A 22,284-nucleotide genomic window follows, 5' to 3' on the forward strand; every position below is an offset into this window, starting at 1 on the left:
GCCCCGTGGTGAAGATGGATCCCCACACAAGGCACACTTCCTTGGATTTCTGGAAGTTGTTTCTCAGTTTGATCCTTTTCTTGCTGGGAACATGAATAAGTGTGGCCGGCAGGGCAGCACATCCACCGCATGGGAGGCCCTAATCCAGCACACGGGCAAGAGCTACAAGAGCTGCAGAGGAACAGCAAGCAAAGTACTTTCCGTGGTTGTGGACGCTACTCCTGATCTGCACACTCTGACCAGCTGATTCTTTACAGTACCTGCTCTGCTTGACAGTTTAAGTTTAGATACTGCAGAGGCCAGGCGTATGTCGGGGCGCCATAGCGGGCTGAAGAAGAATCCATGAATTAACTAAATACCCTGTGCAGCACGTTCTCTTAACCTGGTGGCTGTCAGCAGCTGTCAGGATGCTGCTTATCCCCTGCTGCAGTCCGTACATGCACTTTGTGCAGGTTCCACTCCCAGACGGAACAGATTCTCTAATAATGCAAACATCAAGTAAAATCCCTTAATCTGGAGCTGCTCTGCATGTAAAGCCCTTTGCAGGAATTCAGCTGCGATAAGAAAGGATCTGCTGTGATCCTGGAGGAGAAGGTGAAACTCAGCACTTTGGCCGGTCTGGAGATGTCTTGGCACGGTTTGGTTCTGCATCTCCAGCAGACTCAAACTGGTGAAGCGCTCCAAACGGCCGACGTGGATGTCGTGGATCTCACACGTGGATCTCACGACGGCCGACGTGGATCTCACGACGGCGACGTGGATCTCACGACGGCCACGTGGATCTCACGACGGCCACGTGGATCTCACGACGGCCACGTGGATCTCACGACGGGCGACGTGGATCTCACGACGGGCGACGTGGATCTCACGACGGCCACGTGGATCTCACGACGGCCGACGTGGATCTCACGACGGGCGACGTGGATCTCACGACGGCGACGTGGATCTCACGACGGCCACGTGGATCTCACGACGGCCACGTGGATCTCACGACGGCCACGTGGATCTCACGACGGGCGACGTGGATCTCACGACGGGCGACGTGGATCTCACGACGGCCACGTGGATCTCACGACGGCCGACGTGGATCTCACGACGGGCGACGTGGATCTCACGACGGCGACGTGGATCTCACGACGGCCACGTGGATCTCACGACGGCGACGTGGATCTCACGACGGCCACGTGGATCTCACGACGGGCGACGTGGATCTCACGACGGCCACGTGGATCTCACGACGGGCGACGTGGATCTCACGACGGCCACGTGGATCTCACGACGGGCGACGTGGATCTCACGACGGGCGACGTGGATCTCACGACGGCCACGTGGATCTCACGACGGGCGACGTGGATCTCACGACGGCCACGTGGATCTCACGACGGGCGACGTGGATCTCACGACGGGCGACGTGGATCTCACGACGGCCACGTGGATCTCACGACGGGCGACGTGGATCTCACGACGGGCGACGTGGATCTCACGACGGCCACGTGGATCTCACGACGGGCGACGTGGATCTCACGACGGCCACGTGGATCTCACGACGGCCACGTGGATCTCACGACGGGCGACGTGGATCTCACGACGGCCACGTGGATCTCACGACGGCCACGTGGATCTCACGACGGCCACGTGGATCTCACGACGGCTGTTCGTCTGTTTGACTCCTTAAAACAATTTTATCATCAGTTCCAGACCGATGTGAAAAATCTGCAGTTTCTGGTGCCAGTCTGACAGAGCAACCATGAGACGCAAAGCGTGTCCCGGAGAATCTACAGAGCATGAAGGAACGTCGGGAACGCCGGCGGGAACACATCAGAGTATTACCGACGGCCTGGTGAACGACTCGGAGCGCAGGAAGAAGTCGTACAACAGCATGAATACAATGTTTGGAGTTCTGAACTGGAATCTGAGCAAACTGGCTGGAGCTCTCGGTAGATTCCGTCGGATCAGAACCTGATCAGAACAGGATCCAGTTTAGGACTTTCATACCGAGTGGGACGGAGCTCATGGTCTGCAGCCCCGATGTCTTCCTACGGACGTTTTCACACACGGCGAGAATTATAAACCCAGAAACTCGTGTCCTGGACGGAGGAGGAAAGACGGGAGGAGGTCCTTCTGGAGGAACCTGGAGGGAGGAGGAGGAGGTCCTTCTGGAGGAACCTGGAGGGAGGAGGAGGAGGTCCTTCTGGAGGAACCTGGAGGGAGGAGGAGGAGGTCCTTCTGGAGGAACCTGGAGGGAGGAGGAGGAGGTCCTTCTGGAGGAACCTGGAGGGAGGAGGAGGAGGTCCTTCTGGAGGAACCTGGACGGAGGAGGAGGAGGACAGATGTCTTCAGGAAGACGGACAGATGTAGGATCACTAGGAAAGGGAGGACTGCAGACAAAGCGGGGAGACAGTGAGGTGAAGACGATCCACATGAAGTTTTACTGACGCAGCGTCTCGAACCGTCGGATTGGAAGTTTTATGAGGAAACAACCAGTTTTTACTCCAAACTTTTTTAAATATTTATTTCCCATAAAAACAGTGAAAAACATGCAGATGTTCAGGAACGGCACAGACTTCCAGATGTTCGGCTCGGTTTGGTCCCCGGCAGAACCGGACCGCCTCCAGACCTGCTTTAGTTACAGGTTTTCCTTGTGGACCAGTATCTGGGTCCATTTTCAACCTGAAATCTGAACTTTTTCACATTTTTAAATAAAGTTTTGGTTGTAAATGATGATCAACTCTTCATCAGAACCGGACCAGAATGAGAAAACGTAGTGTCTGGGAACCCGGTCCGGCCTGGTTTCAGGTTTGTCTCCTGCGAGTCCACGTTCAGGGCTCAGTTCTCCAAACGTCTGCAGGTGACGTAATCAGCCATGGCGTCCACGTCACAAGTCCCAAATATGAGGAATGTCGTCGCTCCCAGTCCCGGACCCGCTCCGGGCTCCCAGTCCCGGACCCGATCCCCGGACCCGCTCCGGGCTCCCAGTCCCGGACCCGATCCCCGGACCCGCTCCGGGCTCCCAGTCCCGGACCCGATCCCCGGACCCGCTCCGGGCTCCCAGTCCCCGTCAGATCGGCATAGTTTTCCCGGTGACGGTCCTCTTGATGGCGGACGCCGCCACGCCGCCCATCAGGCGGATCCCGGCGCTTCCTCCGGGCAGCAGCGACACCACGAAGCCGGCGATGACGGCGACCTGCACGGCGGCGCCCAGCGCCGTCAGCACGGTGCTGCGGAGGCTGAGCGCCGCGTACAGCGTCCCTCCCAGGGCGCAGAGGTACACCGCGGCTCCGGGGGAGGAGGGCAGGCTCGCGGCCAGCCTGCTGGGGCCGCGCAGCACCGCCGCGGCCGCGGTGGCGAACAGCGAACCGAGCGACCAGAGCAGCGCGAACTTGCGCGCGTACAGCAGCAGCAGCGGCGCGTAGAGCGCGGACAGCCCGAAGCACAGCGCGGAGAGGGACACGAACACGCCGGAGGCCAGGAGCCGCTGGCGGCGGCTCATCCCCGGCAGGCAGGGGTCTGGCTCGGCGGACCAGGGCCAGGAGAACCCGCCGCTCCCCCCGGAGGTCTGCCCGGACCACGGACTGGACCACCGACCGAACCAGCTCCCGGGGACCTGGTCCGGGTCCCCCAGGTCCACCGTGGTGCTGGAGCTGGATTGGGAAATGGTCTTGGCGCCGCCAGCCTTGGACTGAGCCAGGTAGTCCTGCAGTTGTCGGTTGAGTTCCGCCATCACCTGGCCCGGAAGTCCTGCTGCGTTGTCTTTGTGTAGCTTCCGGTGGGTTGTGACAGTGTATGACGTAAGAAGATGGGCGGAGCCTCCGGCGGTTAAAAGTGAAGCCGATGCGGACGTAAATAAACCTGCAGTTCCCCCTTTATCCGCTAGGGGCTGCAAATTCTCATAGACTCCCAGGAATGAACATGTTTACAGCAGGAATAAACACGTTTACAGCAGGAATAAACACGTTTACAGCAGGAATAAACACGTTTACAGCAGGAATCAACACGTTTACAGCAGGAATAAACACGTTTACAGCAGGCATAAACACGTTTACAGCAGGAATAAACACGTTTACAGCAGGCATAAACACGTTTACAGCAGGAATAAACACGTTTACAGCAGGAATAAACACGTTTACAGCAGGCAAAAACATGTTTACAGCAGGAATAAACACGTTTACAGCAGGAATAAACACGTTTACAGCAGGAATAAACACGTTTACAGCAGGCAAAAACACGTTTACAGCAGGCAAAAACACGTTTACAGCAGGAATAAACACGTTTACAGCAGGCAAAAGCACGTTTACAGCAGGCAAAAACATGTTTACAGCAGGAATAAACACGTTTACAGCAGGCATAAACACGTTTACAGCAGGAATAAACACGTTTACAGCAGGCAAAAACACGTTTACAGCAGGAATAAACACGTTTACAGCAGGAATAAACACGTTTACAGCAGGAATAAACACGTTTACAGCAGGCAAAAACACGTTTACAGCAGGCAAAAACACGTTTACAGCAGGAATAAACACGTTTACAGCAGGCAAAAACACGTTTACAGCAGGAATAAACACGTTTACAGCAGGCATAAACACGTTTACAGCAGGCATAAACACGTTTACAGCAGGCATAAACACGCTTACAGCAGGAATAAACACGCTTACAGCCTGGGTTAAAAATCCATTTTAGGTTTAATAGGTCAGGTTTACCTTCATGACAACTGTGGGGGGAGTGAATTTTTTCTAACTCGCCCGTTTAAAAGTAATTTAATCTCGAAGTTCGGGATATTTAGGGGCGTGTCCTTTTGATTGACAGGTACCCGATCTCCCGCTTCAAGTCAGAAGACCGTAGAACAACCGCGGATTTTAGCCGGTTAACAACGTGACTTAGCTTTAGCCTGCTTACCTCTGTTAGCTCCTTTTATCTCCGGGTTAGCTCTTAGCTACAGAAAGCTCGGAGTTTACAGTCTATGTTGTGATGTAACGCCACGTCATCAGGAGGGAGTGCTTTTTTCCATCTTTATTTAACAGATAGGGTGGCCAGTAAAACAAGTCCATCCCCACGCGTCCCCATAACCACGCTGTTAACACGTCATCAGCAAATCAAACCTTAGCGTCTCTAATCATCCAATCAAAATCACCTTCCTTCTCATGACATCACTTCCACTAAACAGCGTGTCCTTCATGTCGTCCTTTTAGTTCAGGTAGTTTATGTGGAGCGGTATCTGGGCCTGTAAAACACAAAGCGTCTGGACAACAGGTAACGCCGTCACAGTTCTGAGGACGTCCATGCTGCTGGAAAACAGTTCATGTAAGCGCCATGCCCACGCTTTTATTTTGAAAAAAAAAACCAGACTGGAAGTCTGCGCTGTGTTGTTGGTGACAGTTTGACGGTGCTAAATAGTTCTTTTTCCTGTTCTTGTTTTATATCATATAAAAGTATAAAAGACCCTCGGCTACATAAACAAAGGTTGCACATGTGACGTCATGGCGTTTTCTGTTGCAGACGGTGGCGTTTAAAAACCCAAAACCTGGTTATGTACGTCCACATGCAGACGGAGAATTCACTCGTCTTCACTTCGGTCTGAGGATTTTAAAGAACAGAATTTTATGCACGAATCTGCGTTTTGGTGTGGACGACATGCCGATCGGAGAAAAATGTCTTCGTTTAGAGAGACTCCTGCTACGTGTGGACAAGACAGACTGTCTCCGGTCCTGATCCACCGGTCCCCATGGTGCGTTAGCCTTAGCTCTGTCCAGACCTCCATCAGGCTGGTCCTCCTTTAACTTGAAGCCGGTGATCTTCTTCATTCCAGACCACACATCCCTCAGGTTATTCTGCTGGAGCTGACTTTCTAACTTCTTCCTGTAGTCCTCCTTGCACTTCTTAGTTTGTGTTTTAAGTTGTTTTTGTGTTGCCCTCAATAACTCCCTGTCTCCATCCCTGAAGGCTTTCTTTTTGATGTTCAGCAGCTTTTTCAGCTCACTGGTGATCCAGGGTTTGTTATTGGGGAAGCACCTCACTGTTCTTGTTGGGACGATGCTGTCCACACAGAAGTTTATGTAATCTGTCACACACTCAGTCATGGCGTTGATGTCGTCTCCATGAGGTTCACAGAGGACGTTCCAGTCTGTAGCCTCAAAGCCTCCTCTAAGAGCATCTTCAGCTTCAGCAGACCAGATTTTGATAGTCTTTGTGATGACTGGTTGCTGCTGAACGATGGGCTTGTAGGTGGAGGTGAGAAGAACCAGATTATGGTCAGATCTTCCTAAAGGAGGCAGGGCAGAACAACTGGATCCATTATTCATATTTGCATAAAATAAGTCCAACATCTTATTTTCTCTGGTGGAGCAGCTGACAAACTGCTGGAATGTTGGTAGAGTTGCAGAGAGGGAGACGTTGTTGAAGTCTCCGGAGATCGCCATGAATGAGTTTGGATGCTGTGTTTGTAGCCGAGCAACGACGGAGCTGATGACATCACAGGCTGTGTCTGGTGCGGTACCAGGTATTATATAAACCGCTACCAGAATAACACAGGTAAACTCTCTGGGTAAATAATATGGACGGAAGCTCACAGCTAACAGTTCCATGTCCCTTGTGCATCTCTTCTCCTTGACAGTAACATGTCCAGGATGACACCAACGCTGGTTAACCAGCACTGCAACTCCACCAGCCTTTAGCTTTCCGCTGTGTTGTCTACTGCGGTCTGCACGGACCGTTTTAAAGCCCGGTACAGACACATTACAGTCAGGGATGTGTTCATGCAGCCATGTCTCGGTGAACCACATAATACTGCACTCTCTGTATTCTTTCTGAGACCTTGTTAGCATCTCCAGCTCGTCCGTTTAATTCATTTATTAATTCTAATTTATAATTTAATTTTAATTTTAGTTAATAAAAGCAGATGGAGCTGATATCATCCAAAACAGACATTAAAACACGTTCTATTTATTTGTAATGCACCATATGAGGCGCTGCAGATTTTAACCGGTTTAATCAAGATAAAACCAAACCAACAGAATAAATATGATGGTCGCAGAACCTGAAGAACTGCAGCTGTTCCATGTTCTGTCTGCAGAACACGCTTCAGACGTGACCGGACACATGATCCAGAGGCATGAAGAACAGCTGTGAGACGTCGTTCTCGCCGATGCTCCCCCTGCTGGACACGTAGAGTTACATGCTCTAACATTTCTGCACATTTCCAGTTTTATTCGGAACAAATTAATTTTTTAGCATGAGATGAAGAATGAGTCAGATCGCCAGGAAGCCACGCCCACAACATGTCAGCTGACTTCCACTGCTGGAGGAATTCCCACAGAGCGGCCGGAGGGAGGTGGTTGAAGACCCTTCCATTATTCTGCTGTTTACCACATTGAAATAATGAAATATTAATTGATGGAAGTTTTTTGTGGTTTTGTTTTTATTTATCATCTTTTATTTGACATATTATTATTTCCAGCTGTTTCAGTGTGTGACTGCTCTTATTTTGGTGGAGGTCATGAAACCTCAGGGGGAGTTTTCAGCTGTTGGGATAAACTTAGCGGCAGATATGATTGGGTGGAGGTCAGACACACTCAACCATGTATGGGGTGTGTGTGTGTTTGCAGCAGCGATCAGAAGCAACAACAGCAGGTAAAATGGCGTCCAACCTTGTTTAACCCAAACTGTAGGAACCTGCTGAAGCAGGTGATGTCTCTGTGACATCTTCGTGCAATCAGACAGGTGTGAAGCTAGCAGGACTTTGATGATAAAGTGAATCTTTCTGATCAGACAGATTTGTCCTCAGTTTGAAGAAAGTTAGAAACATTTTTAGTTTCAGTATTCCAGGACCAGGTTTGTTTTAGACCACACCATCTCTTATTAAAACCTGGTTCTAGACTGAGTGTTTAGGGTTTTAATCTACTCCATTCAGCAGGAGAAACTGTAATCAGCTAATTGATCAGTCTGTTTAGTATCTTTTGGTGGATCGAACACACTCTTGTCTCTGTCCTTTCTGGTTGTCTTGGATGAAGGTGGATCACAGAAGATTTTTAGCATCAGTACAGAAGAAATATAGTCTGCTACAGGACAACGAGTTCCTGGTTTACTCCAGTCTTTTGGGATTGTTCCTTTCTGGTAATTTCACATTTATTGCTAAGCCATGCGAAAAATTCCAAAGAAATTACTCTGCAATGCAAAGCTATGCTAAAAGTTTCAGTCTAATGTTAAGCTAGGCTAACAGTTTCATTTTGATTCTAATGTTAAGATAGACTAACAGTTTCATTTTGAGTCCAATGTTAAGCTATGCTAACAGTTTCATTTTGATTCTAATGTTAAGATAGACTAACAGTTTCATTTTGAGTCCAATGTTAAGCTAGGCTAACAGTTTTAAATTGAGTCTAATGTTGAGCTAGACTAACTGTTTCTGTCCTTTCTGGTTGTCTTGGATGAAGGTGGATCACAGAAGATTTTTAGCATCAGTACAGAAGAAATATAGTCTGCTACAGGACAACGAGTTCCTGGTTTACTCCAGTCTTTTGGGATTGTTCCTTTCTGGTAATTTCACATTTATTGCTAAGCCATGCGAAAAATTCCAAAGAAATTACTCTGCAATGCAAAGCTATGCTTAAAGTTTCAGTCTAATGTTAAGCTAGGCTAACAGTTTCATTTTGATTCTAATGTTAAGATAGACTAACAGTTTCATTTTGAGTCCAATGTTAAGCTAGGCTAACAGTTTCATTTTGAGTCTAATGTTAAGATAGACTAACAGTTTTAAATTGAGTCTAATGTTGAGCTAGACAAACAGTTTCATTTTGATTCTAATGTTAAGATAGACTAACAGTTTCATTTTGAGTCCAATGTTAAGCTAGGCTAACAGTTTCATTTTGAGTCCAATGTTAAGCTAGGCTAACAGTTTCATTTTGAGTCTAATGTTAAGATAGACTAACAGTTTTAAATTGAGTCTAATGTTGAGCTAGACTAACTGTTTCATTTTGAGTTGAATGTTAATCTAGACTAACAGTTTCATTTTGAGTTGAATGTTAATCTAGACTAACAGTTTCATTTTGAGTCTAATGTTAAGCTAGACTAACAATTTCATTTCGAGTCTAAAGATAAGCTAAACTACGTTTCATTTTGAGTCTAATGTTAAGATAGACTAACAGTTTCATTTTGAGTCGAATGTTAAGCTAGACTAACAGTTTCATTTTGAGTCGAATGTTAAGCTAGACTAACAGTTTCATTTTGAGTCTAATGTTAAGTTAGACTAACAGTTTCATTTTGAGTCTAATGTTAAGCTAGGCTAACAGTTTCATTTTGAGTCTAATGCTAAGCTAGACTAACAGTTTCAAATTGAGTCTAATGTTGAGATAGACTAGAAGTTTCATTTTGAGTCTAATGTTAAGGTAGACTAACAGTTTTAAATTGAGTCTAATGTTGAGCTAGACTAAGTTTTATTTTGAGTCTAATGTTAAGCTAGGCTAACAGTTTCATTTCGAGTCTAATGTTAAGCTAGACTAGAAGTTTCATTTTGAGTCTAATGTTAAGGTAGACTAACAGTTTTAAATTGAGTCTAATGTTGAGCTAGACTAAGTTTTATTTTGAGTCTAATGTTAAGCTAGGCTAACAGTTTCATTTCGAGTCTAATGTTAAGATAGACTAACAATTTCATTTTGAGTCTAATGTTAAGTTAGACTAACAGTTTCAAATTGAGTCTAATGTTGAGCTAGACTGTTTTATTTTGAGTCTAATGTTAAGCTAGGCTAACAGTTTCATTTCGAGTCTAATGTTAAGATAGACTAACAGTTTCATTTTGAATCTAATGTTAAGGTAGACTAACAGTTTCATTTTGAGTCTAATGTTAAGGTAGACTAACAGTTTCAAATTGAGTCTAATGTTGAGCTAGACTAAGTTTCATTTTGAGTCTAATGTTAAGCTAGGCTAACAGTTTCATTTCGAGTCTAATGTTAAGATAGACTAACAGTTTAATTTTGAGTCTAATGTTAAGGTAGACTAACAGTTTCATTTTGAGTCTAATGTTAAGGTAGACTAACAGTTTCAAATTGAGTCTAATGTTGAGCTAGACTAAGTTTTATTTTGAGTCTAATGTTAAGCTAGGGTAACAGTTTCATTTTGAGTCTAATGTTAAGCTAGGGTAACAGTTTCAAATTGAGTCTAATGTTGAGTTAGACTAAGTTTTATTTTGAGTCTAATGTTAAGCTAGGGTAACAGTTTCATTTTGAGTCTAATGTTAAGGTAGACTAACAGTTTTAAATTGAGTCTAATGTTGAGCTAGACTAACAGTTTCATTTTGAGTCTAATGTTAAGGTAGACTAACAGTTTAATTTTGAGTCTAATGTTAAGCTAGACTAACAGTTTCATTTAGAGTCTAATGTTAAGATAGACTAACAGATTCATTTTGAGTCTAATGTTAAGGTAGACTAACAGTTTCATTTTGACTCTAATGTTAAGCTAGGCTAACAGTTTCATTTTGAGTCTAATGTTAAGGTAGACTAACAGTTTCATTTTGAGTCTAATGTTAAGGTAGACTAACAGTTTAATTTAGAGTCTAATGTTAAGCTAGACTAACAGTTTCATTTTGAGTCTAATATTAAGGTAGACTAACAGTTTCATTTTGAGTCTAATGTTGAGCTAGACTAACAGTTTTAAATTGAGTCTAATGTTGAGCTAGACTAAGTTTTATTTTGAGTCTAATGTTAAGCTAGGGTAACAGTTTCATTTTGAGTCTAATGTTAAGGTAGACTAACAGTTTTAAATTGAGTCTAATGTTGAGCTAGACTAACAGTTTCATTTTGAGTCTAATGTTAAGGTAGACTAACAGTTTCATTTCGAGTCTAATGTTAAGGTAGACTAACAGTTTAATTTTGAGTCTAATGTTAAGGTAGACTAACAGTTTTAAATTGAGTCTAATGTTGAGCTAGACTAACAGTTTCATTTTGAGTCTAATGTTGAGCTAGACTAACAGTTTCATTTTGAGTCTAATGTTAAGGTAGACTAACAGTTTAATTTTGAGTCTAATGTTAAGGTAGACTAACAGTTTAATTTTGAATCTAATGTTAAGTTAGACTAACAGTTTCATTTTGAGTCTAATGTTAAGGCAGACTAACAGTTTCATTTTGAGTCTAATGTTAAGGTAGACTAACAGTTTCATTTTGAGTCTAATGTTAAGCTAGGCTAACAGTTTCATTTTGAGTCTAATGTTAAGCTAGACTAACAGTTTCAAATTGAGTCTAATGTTGAGATAGACTAGAAGTTTCATTTTGAGTCTAATGTTAAGGTAGACTAACAGTTTTAAATTGAGTCTAATGTTGAGCTAGACTAAGTTTTATTTTGAGTCTAATGTTAAGCTAGGCTAACAGTTTCATTTCGAGTCTAATGTTAAGCTAGACTAGAAGTTTCATTTTGAGTCTAATGTTAAGGTAGACTAACAGTTTTAAATTGAGTCTAATGTTGAGCTAGACTAAGTTTTATTTTGAGTCTAATGTTAAGCTAGGCTAACAGTTTCATTTCGAGTCTAATGTTAAGATAGACTAACAATTTCATTTTGAGTCTAATGTTAAGTTAGACTAACAGTTTCAAATTGAGTCTAATGTTGAGCTAGACTGTTTTATTTTGAGTCTAATGTTAAGCTAGGCTAACAGTTTCATTTCGAGTCTAATGTTAAGATAGACTAACAGTTTCATTTTGAATCTAATGTTAAGGTAGACTAACAGTTTCATTTTGAGTCTAATGTTAAGGTAGACTAACAGTTTCAAATTGAGTCTAATGTTGAGCTAGACTAAGTTTCATTTTGAGTCTAATGTTAAGCTAGGCTAACAGTTTCATTTCGAGTCTAATGTTAAGATAGACTAACAGTTTAATTTTGAGTCTAATGTTAAGGTAGACTAACAGTTTCATTTTGAGTCTAATGTTAAGGTAGACTAACAGTTTCAAATTGAGTCTAATGTTGAGCTAGACTAAGTTTTATTTTGAGTCTAATGTTAAGCTAGGGTAACAGTTTCATTTTGAGTCTAATGTTAAGCTAGGGTAACAGTTTCAAATTGAGTCTAATGTTGAGTTAGACTAAGTTTTATTTTGAGTCTAATGTTAAGCTAGGGTAACAGTTTCATTTTGAGTCTAATGTTAAGGTAGACTAACAGTTTTAAATTGAGTCTAATGTTGAGCTAGACTAACAGTTTCATTTTGAGTCTAATGTTAAGGTAGACTAACAGTTTAATTTTGAGTCTAATGTTAAGCTAGACTAACAGTTTCATTTAGAGTCTAATGTTAAGATAGACTAACAGATTCATTTTGAGTCTAATGTTAAGGTAGACTAACAGTTTCATTTTGACTCTAATGTTAAGCTAGGCTAACAGTTTCATTTTGAGTCTAATGTTAAGGTAGACTAACAGTTTCATTTTGAGTCTAATGTTAAGGTAGACTAACAGTTTAATTTAGAGTCTAATGTTAAGCTAGACTAACAGTTTCATTTTGAGTCTAATATTAAGGTAGACTAACAGTTTCATTTTGAGTCTAATGTTGAGCTAGACTAACAGTTTTAAATTGAGTCTAATGTTGAGCTAGACTAAGTTTTATTTTGAGTCTAATGTTAAGCTAGGGTAACAGTTTCATTTTGAGTCTAATGTTAAGGTAGACTAACAGTTTTAAATTGAGTCTAATGTTGAGCTAGACTAACAGTTTCATTTTGAGTCTAATGTTAAGGTAGACTAACAGTTTCATTTCGAGTCTAATGTTAAGGTAGACTAACAGTTTAATTTTGAGTCTAATGTTAAGGTAGACTAACAGTTTTAAATTGAGTCTAATGTTGAGCTAGACTAACAGTTTCATTTTGAGTCTAATGTTGAGCTAGACTAACAGTTTCATTTTGAGTCTAATGTTAAGGTAGACTAACAGTTTAATTTTGAGTCTAATGTTAAGGTAGACTAACAGTTTAATTTTGAATCTAATGTTAAGTTAGACTAACAGTTTCATTTTGAGTCTAATGTTAAGGCAGACTAACAGTTTCATTTTGAGTCTAATGTTAAGGTAGACTAACAGTTTAATTTTGAGTCTAATGTTAAGGTAGACTAACAGTTTAATTTTGAATCTAATGTTAAGTTAGACTAACAGTTTCATTTTGAGTCTAATGTTAAGGCAGACTAACAGTTTCATTTTGAGTCTAATGTTAAGGTAGACTAACAGTTTCATTTTGAGTCTAATGTTAAGCTAGACTAACAGTTTCATTTTGACTCTAATGTTAAGCTAGACTAACAGTTTCATTTTGAGTCTAATGTTGAGCTAGACTAAGTTTTATTTTGAGTCTAATGTTAAGGTAGACTAACAGTTTCATTTTGAGTCTAATGTTAAGGTAGACTAACAGTTTTAAATTGAGTCTAATGTTGAGCTAGACTAACAGTTTCATTTTGAGTCTAATGTTAAGGTAGACTAACAATTTCATTTTAAGTCGAATGTTAAGTTAGACTAACAGTTTCATTTTGAGTCTAATGTTAAGGTAGACTAACAGTTTCATTTTGAGTCTAATGTTAAGCTAGACTAACAGTTTCATTTTGAGTCTAATGCTAAGCTAGACTAACAGTTTCATTTTGAGTCTAATGTTAAGGTAGACTAACAGTTTCATTTTGAGTCTAATGTTAAGTTAGACTAACAGTTTCATTTTGAGTCTAATGTTAAGGTAGACTAACAGTTTAATTTTGAATCTAATGTTAAGTTAGACTAACAGTTTAATTTTGAGTCTAATGTTAAGGTAGACTAACAGTTTCATTTAGACTCTAATGTTAAGATAGACTAACAGTTTCAATTTGAGTCTAATGTTGAGCTAGACTAAGTTTTATTTTGAGTCTAATGTTAAGGTAGACTAACAGTTTCACTTTGAGTCTAATGTTAAGGTAGACTAACAGTTTAATTTTGAGTCGAATGTTAAGTTAGACTAACAGTTTAATTTTGAGTCTAATGTTAAGGCAGACTAACAGTTTCATTTAGACTCTAATGTTAAGATAGACTAACAGTTTCAATTTGAGTCTAATGTTGAGCTAGACTAAGTTTTATTTTGAGTCTAATGTTAAGGTAGACTAACAGTTTCACTTTGAGTCTAATGTTAAGGTAGACTAACAGTTTAATTTTGAGTCGAATGTTAAGTTAGACTAACAGTTTAATTTTGAGTCTAATGTTAAGGTAGACTAACAGTTTCATTTTGAGTCTAATGTTAAGGTAGACTAACAGTTTCATTTAGAGTCTAATGTTAAGGTAGACTAACAGTTTAATTTTGAGTCGAATGTTAAGTTAGACTAACAGTTTAATTTTGAGTCTAATGTTAAGGTAGACTAACAGTTTCATTTAGAGTCTAATGTTAAGATAGACTAACAGATTCATTTTGAGTCTAATGTTAAGGTAGACTAACAATTTCAATTTGAGTCTAATGTTGAGCTAGACTAAGTTTTATTTTGAGTCTAATGTTAAGGTAGACTAACAGTTTCATTTAGAGTCTAATGTTAAGATAGACTAACAGATTCATTTTGAGTCTAATGTTAAGATAGACTAACAGTTTCAATTTGAGTCTAATGTTGAGCTAGACTAAGTTTTATTTTGAGTCTAATGTTAAGTTAGACTAACAGTTTCATTTTGAGTCTAATGTTAAGGTAGACTAACAGTTTCAATTTGAGTCTAATGTTGAGCTAGACTAAGTTTTATTTTGAGTCTAATGTTAAGGTAGACTAACAGTTTCATTTTGAGTCTAATGTTAAGGTAGACTAACAGTTTCATTTTGAGTCTAATGTTAAGGTAGACTAACAGTTTCATTTTGAGTCTGTTAAGATAGACTAACAGTTTCATTTTGAGTCTAATGTTGAGCTAGACTAAGTTTTATTTTGAGTCTAATGTTAAGCTAGGGTAACAGTTTCATTTTGAGTCTAATGTTAAGCTAGACTAACAGTTTCATTTTGAGTCTAATGTTAAGGTAGACTAACAGTTTCATTTTGAGTCTAATGTTAAGCTAGACTAACAGTTTCATTTTGAGTCTAATGTTGAGCTAGACTAAGTTTTATTTTGAGTCTAATGTTAAGCTAGGGTAACAGTTTCATTTTGAGTCTAATGTTAAGCTAGACTAACAGTTTCATTTTGAGTCTAATGTTAAGGTAGACTAACAGTTTCATTTTGAGTCCAATGTTAAGTTAGACTAACAGTTTCATTTAGAGTCTAATGTTGAGCTAGACTAAGTTTTATTTTGAGTCTAATGTTAAGCTAGGGTAACAGTTTCATTTTGAGTCTAATGTTAAGGTAGACTAACAGTTTCATTTTGAGTCTAATGTTAAGCTAGACTAACAGTTTCATTTTGAGTCTAATGTTGAGCTAGACTAAGTTTTATTTTGAGTCTAATGTTAAGCTAGACTAACAGTTTCATTTTGAGTCTAATGTTAAGGTAGACTAACAGTTTCATTTTGAGTCTAATGTTAAGGTAGACTAACAATTTCATTTTGAGTCTAATGTTGAGCTAGACTAAGTTTTATTTTGAGTCTAATGTTAAGCTAGGGTAACAGTTTCATTTTGAGTCTAATGTTAAGGCAGACTAACAGTTTCATTTTGAGTCCAATGTTAAGTTAGACTAACAGTTTCATTTAGAGTGTAACGATAAGCTAGTCTAACAGATATCATGTTAATTTGCAGATAACTGGTTTTCCAGGAGACCTGAATCCAGCAAATGTTACTGTCTCAGGTCACACCCACCCTGTTTCTTAGCGGGGCAGATGCCCCCCTCAATGCAGCGCTGATGTCACAGAAAGGCATCACACTCATCGTCAACGCTACGATGAACCATGTCTGTCGCAGCTACCCTGGCATCGAGTGTGTGCGTGTTCCTGTCTGCGACTTACCGAGCGCCCGCATCTGTGACCACTTTCAAAAGGTGGCTGAGCGCATCCATAGCAACCGTGCAGGAAGCACACTCGTGCACTGTGCAGCCGGGATCAGCCGATCTCCAGCGCTGGTCATGGCATATCTAATGCGCTACAGGAGCGTTACGCTGTGCCAGGCCCACCGGTGGGTCCAGGAGAGCCGGCCCTTTGTGCGTCTGAATGCTGGATTCTGGGAGCAGTTGCTGGAGTATGAGAGGAAGCTGTATGGTCGCAACACAGTACGAGTTGCTGCAGAGTCACCACTCGGATCCACGCCCGCCAGGACCACGCCCGCCAGGACCACTCCTGTTCCACGAATCAGCCAGTTACATCATCTACCCAGGTCACCTCCGACGCCACGCTCAACTCTGATGTCTGGGTCTTTACTGATGATGTCGGCAAACAAATCAAGAACAGGATCCAGAGTGTCAACGACAAAACAGAAATGAGTAGACTGGGACCTGGTCTAACAGGTGCCAGCAGGGCCATAAGGAGCCTCGAGGTTTTATTTCCATGAAACAGGAATCAGCTGATTTACTGAAAAAAAATTCTAATATGGATCCATGATTCTGAATCAGGACACTGGTTTGGAATTCTGAATCAGAACACTTAATTGGGATTGTGGATCAGGATTCTGAATCAGGACACTGGATCAGTACTCTGGCTTCATTAACTTCTATCTCTGACTGAAATTCTACACAGATGAAAACTTTGTAGGATGTGAAATGCAAGGATTTATGAACTTATCTCACTGACTAAAATCCAGTCCTTCCAGGTCCGCCAGGTGGTTTCTGGAAGGACTTCCAGAAACCACCTGGCGGACCTGGAAGGACTTCCAGAAACCACCTGGCGGACCTGGAAGGACTTCCAGAAACCACCTGGCGGACCTGGAAGTCCTTCCAGAAACCACCTGGCGGACCTGGAAGGACTTCCAGAAACCACCTGGCGGACCTGGAAGGACTTCCAGAAACCACCTGGCGGACCTGGAAGGACTTCCAGAAACCACCTGGCGGACCTGGAAGGACTTCCAGAAACCACCTGGCGGACCTGGAAGGACTTCCAGAAACCACCTGGCGGACCTGGAAGGACTTCCAGGTGGCGACTTTAACCTGATTGGCAGGAAGGATACCTTCCCAGACACGATATGAACCAATGGAACCGAATATTCTCAGATTTTACTGTTCTGGAGAGAGAAAAACCCTGGAAGCTCTTTGGTTTCTTGGATCAGACCAAATGGGAATAACAGACCTCATCGGACATGAAGCGAATATTCCAACTGGTGGCAATGCAGGTGAAACCGAACGTTTACAGTTTGGAGAAAAGTGAGAAACAGGATTAATAAACGGTGAGGAGAGCCGCGTCAGAGGATTTTACTTATCAGTCCGTACGTTTTTGGACCAAAGTAAAACCAACGTCCTAAAATCGATTTGCGTCTTAAGAAACGTCCGATTCTGACATAAAAACAAACTGTCAAGACGGGCTGGCGGCCCGACGGGCGACGGGCGGGTGTACCTGGACAGGTGGCCTCGCCGGTCCATCGCAGAGCGGGAAACTTACGGTCAGTTAAACACGGATGACAAGTTGGTGCCGCGTGGCAGCGAACGGGCCTGGAACAGGTTATTAGTGAAACTCCGTCTGGTTCCTGAAGGCTGGTCTGTCCATGATCAGACTGGTTCTGGATCTGCTGGAGGACGACGGTTTGATTCCTATAAGGTGCATGAAGACGCTTTCATTCTAACAACTTTCAGAGAAAAGTTCCTTTGTTTCATCGGCTGTTGGTGGCTCCGTTTCCCTGGACGACTGTCAGCCAGGCTCTTCATCGCCGAGGGGGGAGGACGACCGCCGTCTCCCCGGCTCTTCATCGCCGAGGGGGGAGGACGACCGCCGTCTCCCCGGCTCTTCATCGCCGAGGGGGGAGGACGACCCCCGTCTCCCCGGCTCTTCATCGCCGAGGGGGGAGGACGACCCCCGTCTCCCCGGCTCTTCATCGCCGAGGGGGGAGGACGACCCCCGTCTCCCCGGCTCTTCATCGCCGAGGGGGGAGGACGACCCCCGTCTCCCCGGCTCTTCATCGCCGAGGGGGGAGGACGACCGCCGTCTCCCCGGCTCTTCATCGCCGAGGGGGGAGGACGACCCCCGTCTCCCCGGCTCTTCATCGCCGAGGGGGGGAGGACGACCGCCGTCTCCCCGGCTCTTCATCGCCGAGGGGGGAGGACGACCGCCGTCTCCCCGGCTCTTCATCGCCGAGGGGGGAGGACGACCGCCGTCTCCCCGGCGCTTCATCGCCGAGGGGGGAGGACGACCGCCGTCTCCTTGGCTCTTCATCGCCGAGGGGGGAGGACGACCCCCGTCTCCCCGGCTCTTCATCGCCGAGGGGGGAGGACGACCGCCGTCTCCCCGGCTCTTCATCGCCGAGGGGGGAGGACGACCGCCGTCTCCCCGGCTCTTCATCGCCGAGGGGGGAGGACGACCCCCGTCTCCCCGGCTCTTCATCGCCGAGGGGGGAGGACGACCGCCGTCTCCCCGGCTCTTCATCGCCGAGGGGGGAGGACGACCCCCGTCTCCCCGGCTCTTCATCGCCGAGGGGGGAGGACGACCGCCGTCTCCCCGGCTCTTCATCGCCGAGGGGGGAGGACGACCCCCGTCTCCCCGGCTCTTCATCGCCGAGGGGGGAGGACGACCGCCGTCTCCCCGGCTCTTCATCGCCGAGGGGGGAGGACGACCCCCGTCTCCCCGGCTCTTCATCGCCGAGGGGGGAGGACGACCCCCGTCTCCCCGGCGCTTCATCGCCGAGGGGGGAGGATGAAACAATGTTAGTTCGAAAGGTTCTGAAACTTCTCAGAAGCTTCTGGTTTAAATCTGAAGAGTAATAAATGAGTTATTGATCATTCAGGACCACCAGAATCATTTCAGCTTTCCTGATAAAAATGAAATATTTCGGAATTAAAATTACAAAAGACATAAAGAAGAGACTCAAAATTCTGAAAATAATGTACAAAAATCCAAAAGATTGTGAACATTTGTGTCCAATAAGACGAGCCCAGACGAGTTTTTAAAGGTTATAACCCAAAATGTTTGTTTGTTTCTGTAAAAGCCCTGATAAGGGAAGAATTAGGCAGAAACATGCTCCTGCATTACGACAGCAGCCAGGAATCTACGCGGCTCGTTTTACAGCTCAACAGTCCCAAACTCCCGTGCTGGCGCCACCGGTTCCCGTTTTAATTCCCTTCTGGATTAATTCAGAGCAAATAAAATTGAGAAAAATCTTGCAAATCAAGTTTCTAACGAACAGCTGAACTTAAAATGTGACCTGATAAGGTTGTTCAGTGTCCAGTAGACATGCTGGGAAGATACAGTCCTTCACATGAATAAGACACGCCGAGTGCACGTATCATTCATCATGCAGACGTGTTGGATGGAAAAACGGCTGATTTTATTTTGCTTTGCTTCAGTAATAACCTGCAAAAATATTTACCACTTTACATGGTCAAGTAATTCCATTTGGTCTGAAAATAAAATCATCAAATTAGGAAATAATAATCAGATTTTGATGGTAAAACTGTTTTTTCAACAATGTAGATTTTTTTTATATAAAACAATAATTATTGAATCAAAATCCACTAAAGATCTTTGAATGACATTAAATGTTGTTTGTTATGATTTAAATGTGTTTGTGAAGATGTATGAATGGATGAACATGCATGTTCTTTAGATCCTGTTTTCTGTCTGACGTTTGTTTTATTGCTGCTCGGTTCCGCCGGAGAGACGCTGCACTGATCCTACTTCCAATTCAATCCAGCTTTATTTCTACAGCACCACTTTACAGTGTTGCCTCAGGGCTTTACAGACACATCAGTTCAGGGGTTAATAAGAACAATAAAAATAACTTTGTTACCAGGATGGAAATGTTTGTCAAAGCGGAACAAACGTTGAGCAGACGTTCGAACTGTGACGCGTCGGCGCCGCTAGCTCCACATAAACTTCTTAATATTTACTAACTATGAACTCTTGTTCATAGATGGACTCCCTGGGCCGCAGTTCGATGATGGATTTTGTAGTCGTATCGTCGGACCTGCGGCCACATGCCTTGGACACTCGGGTGAAGAGGGGGGCGGAGCTTCAACTGATCACCACCTGGTGGTGAGTTGGCTCAGATGGTGGGGGAGGAAGCCGGTCAGATCTGGCATGCCCAAACGTGTTGTGAGGGTCTGCTGGGAACGTCTGGCTGAGTCCCCTGTCAGAGCGAGCTTCAACTCCCACCTTCAGCAGAGCTTCAACCATGTCCCGAGTGAGGCGGGGGACATTGAGTCTGAATGGGCTGTGTTCCGTGCCTCTATTGCTGAGGCGGCCGGCCGGAGCTGTGGCTGTAAGGTCGTTGGTGCCTGTCGTGGCGGTAATCCCAGGACTCGTTGGTGGACACCAGCAGTGAGGGATGCCGTCAAGCTGAAGAAGGAGTCCTATCGGGCCTTCTTGGCCTGTGGGACTCTGGAGGCAGCTGATGGGTACCGACGGGCTAAGCAGCATGCGGCTTCGGCTGTCGCCGAGGCAAAAACTTGGGCATGGGAGGAGTTCGGCGAGGCCATGGAGGAAGACTTCCGGACGGCTTCGAGGAGATTCTGGTCCACCATCCGGCGGCTCAGGAGGGGGAAGCAGTGCTCCATCAATACTGTGTACAGTGGAGATGGGGAGCTGCTGACCTCAACTCGGGACGTTGTGGGTCGGTGGAAGGAATACTTCGAAGACCTCCTCAATCCTACCAACACGTCTTCCGATGAGGAAGCAGAGCTGGAGGACTCAGGGGTAGACTCTCCTATCTCTGGGGCTGAAGTCGCTGAGGTGGTCAAAAAGCTCCTTGGCGGCAAGGCCCCGGGGGTGGATGAGATCCGCCCGGAGTTCCTTAAGGCTCTGGATGCTGTGGGGCTGTCCTGGCTGACACGCCTCTGCAGCATCGCGTGGACATCGGGGGCAGTACCGCTGGATTGGCAGACTGGGGTGGTGGTCCCCCTTTTTAAGAAGGGGGACCGGAGGGTGTGTTCCAATTACAGGGGAATCACACTCCTCAGCCTCCCTGGTAAGGTCTATTCAGGGGTCCTGGAGAGGAGGGTCCGCCGGATAGTCGAATCCCGGATTGAGGAGGAGCAGTGTGGTTTTCGTCCTGGTCGCGGAACAGTGGACCAGCTCTATACCCTCTTTGGGGTCCTGGAGGGGGCATGGGAGTTTACCCAACCACTCTACATGTGCTTTGTGGACCTGGAGAAGGCGTTCGACCGTGTCCCCCGGGGGCTCCTGTGGGGGGTACTCCAGGAGTATGGGGTACCGGACCCCCTTGTACGGGCTGTCCGGTCCCTGTACGACAGGTGTCAGAGCTTGGTCCGCATTGCCGGTAGTAAGTCGGATCCGTTTCCGGTGAGGGTTGGACTCCGCCAAGGCTGCCCTTTATCACCGATTCTGTTCATAACTTATATGGACAGAATTTCTAGGCGCAGCCGAGGTGTTGAGGGGATCCGGCTTGGTGGCCTCAGGATTGGGTCTCTGCTTTTTGCGGATGACGTGGTCCTGTTGGCTTCATCTGGTCGTGATCTCCAGCTCTCACTTGAGCGATTCGCATCCGAGTGTGAAGCGGCTGGGATGAGAATCAGCACCTCCAAATCTGAGACCATGGTCCTCAGCCGGAATAGGGTGGATTGTCCTCTCCGGGTCGGGAGTCAGGTCCTGCCTCAAGTGGAGGAGTTTAAATATCTCGGGGTCTTGTTCACGAGTGAGGGAAGGATGGAGCGTGAGATCGACAGACGGATCGGTGCGGCGTCTGCAGTAATGCAGACTCTGCGCCGGTCTGTCGTGGTGAAGAAGGAGCTGAGCCAGAAGGCGACGCTCTCCATTTACCAGTCGATCTACGTTCCTACCCTCACCTATGGTCATGAGCTGTGGGTCGTGACCAAAAGAAGGAGATCTCGTATACAGGCGGCTGAAATGAGTTTCCTCCGCAGGGTGGCCGGGCTCTCCCTTAGAGATAGGGTGAGGAGCTCGGTCATCCGGGAGGAGAACAGAGTAGAGCCGCTGCTCCTCCGCATCGAGAGGAACCAGTTGAGGTGGCTCGGGCATCTGGTCAGGATGCCTCCTGGACCTCCCTGGTGAGGTGTTCCAGGCACGTCCCTCTGGGAGGAGACCCCGGGGAAGACCCAGGACACGCTGGAGGGATTATATCTCTCGGCTGGCCTGGGAACGCCTCGGGATCCCCCCGCAGAGTTGGTAAATGTGGCTGGGGAGAGGGAAGTCTGGGCTTCCCTGCTTAGGCTGCTGCCCCCGCGACCCGACCCCGGATAAGCGGCTGAAGATGAAGATGAAGATGAAGATGAAGAACTCTTGTTTTTAGCCTTATTTATGTACATCATTAACAAAATAGAATCAG

The 22,284-nt window shown here is 45.1% G+C and overlaps 1 protein-coding gene across 1 annotated transcript; it reads right to left on the bottom strand.

Moving 5' to 3' along the window:
* Positions 1-2,923: 2,923 nt before the first annotated feature.
* Positions 2,924-3,733, bottom strand: sft2d3 (SFT2 domain containing 3). The gene has a single exon (XM_079244122.1). It carries the CDS (start codon positions 3,719-3,721, stop codon positions 3,059-3,061), a length of 663 nt encoding a protein of 220 aa, XP_079100248.1. The 5' UTR covers positions 3,722-3,733; the 3' UTR covers positions 2,924-3,058.
* Between the last annotated feature and the right edge of the window lie 18,551 nt (positions 3,734-22,284).

The sequence above is a fragment of the Telmatherina bonti genome, assembly GCF_933228915.1.
Source record: "Telmatherina bonti genome assembly, chromosome: 7".
In the NCBI taxonomy this organism is placed as follows: domain Eukaryota; kingdom Metazoa; phylum Chordata; class Actinopteri; order Atheriniformes; family Telmatherinidae; genus Telmatherina; species Telmatherina bonti.

What these genes read in the sequence shown, in the direction of transcription:
- sft2d3 (XM_079244122.1), bottom strand. Translation starts at nt 3,721, where the DNA reads ATGGCGGAACTCAACCGACAACTGCAGGACTACCTGGCTCAGTCCAAG.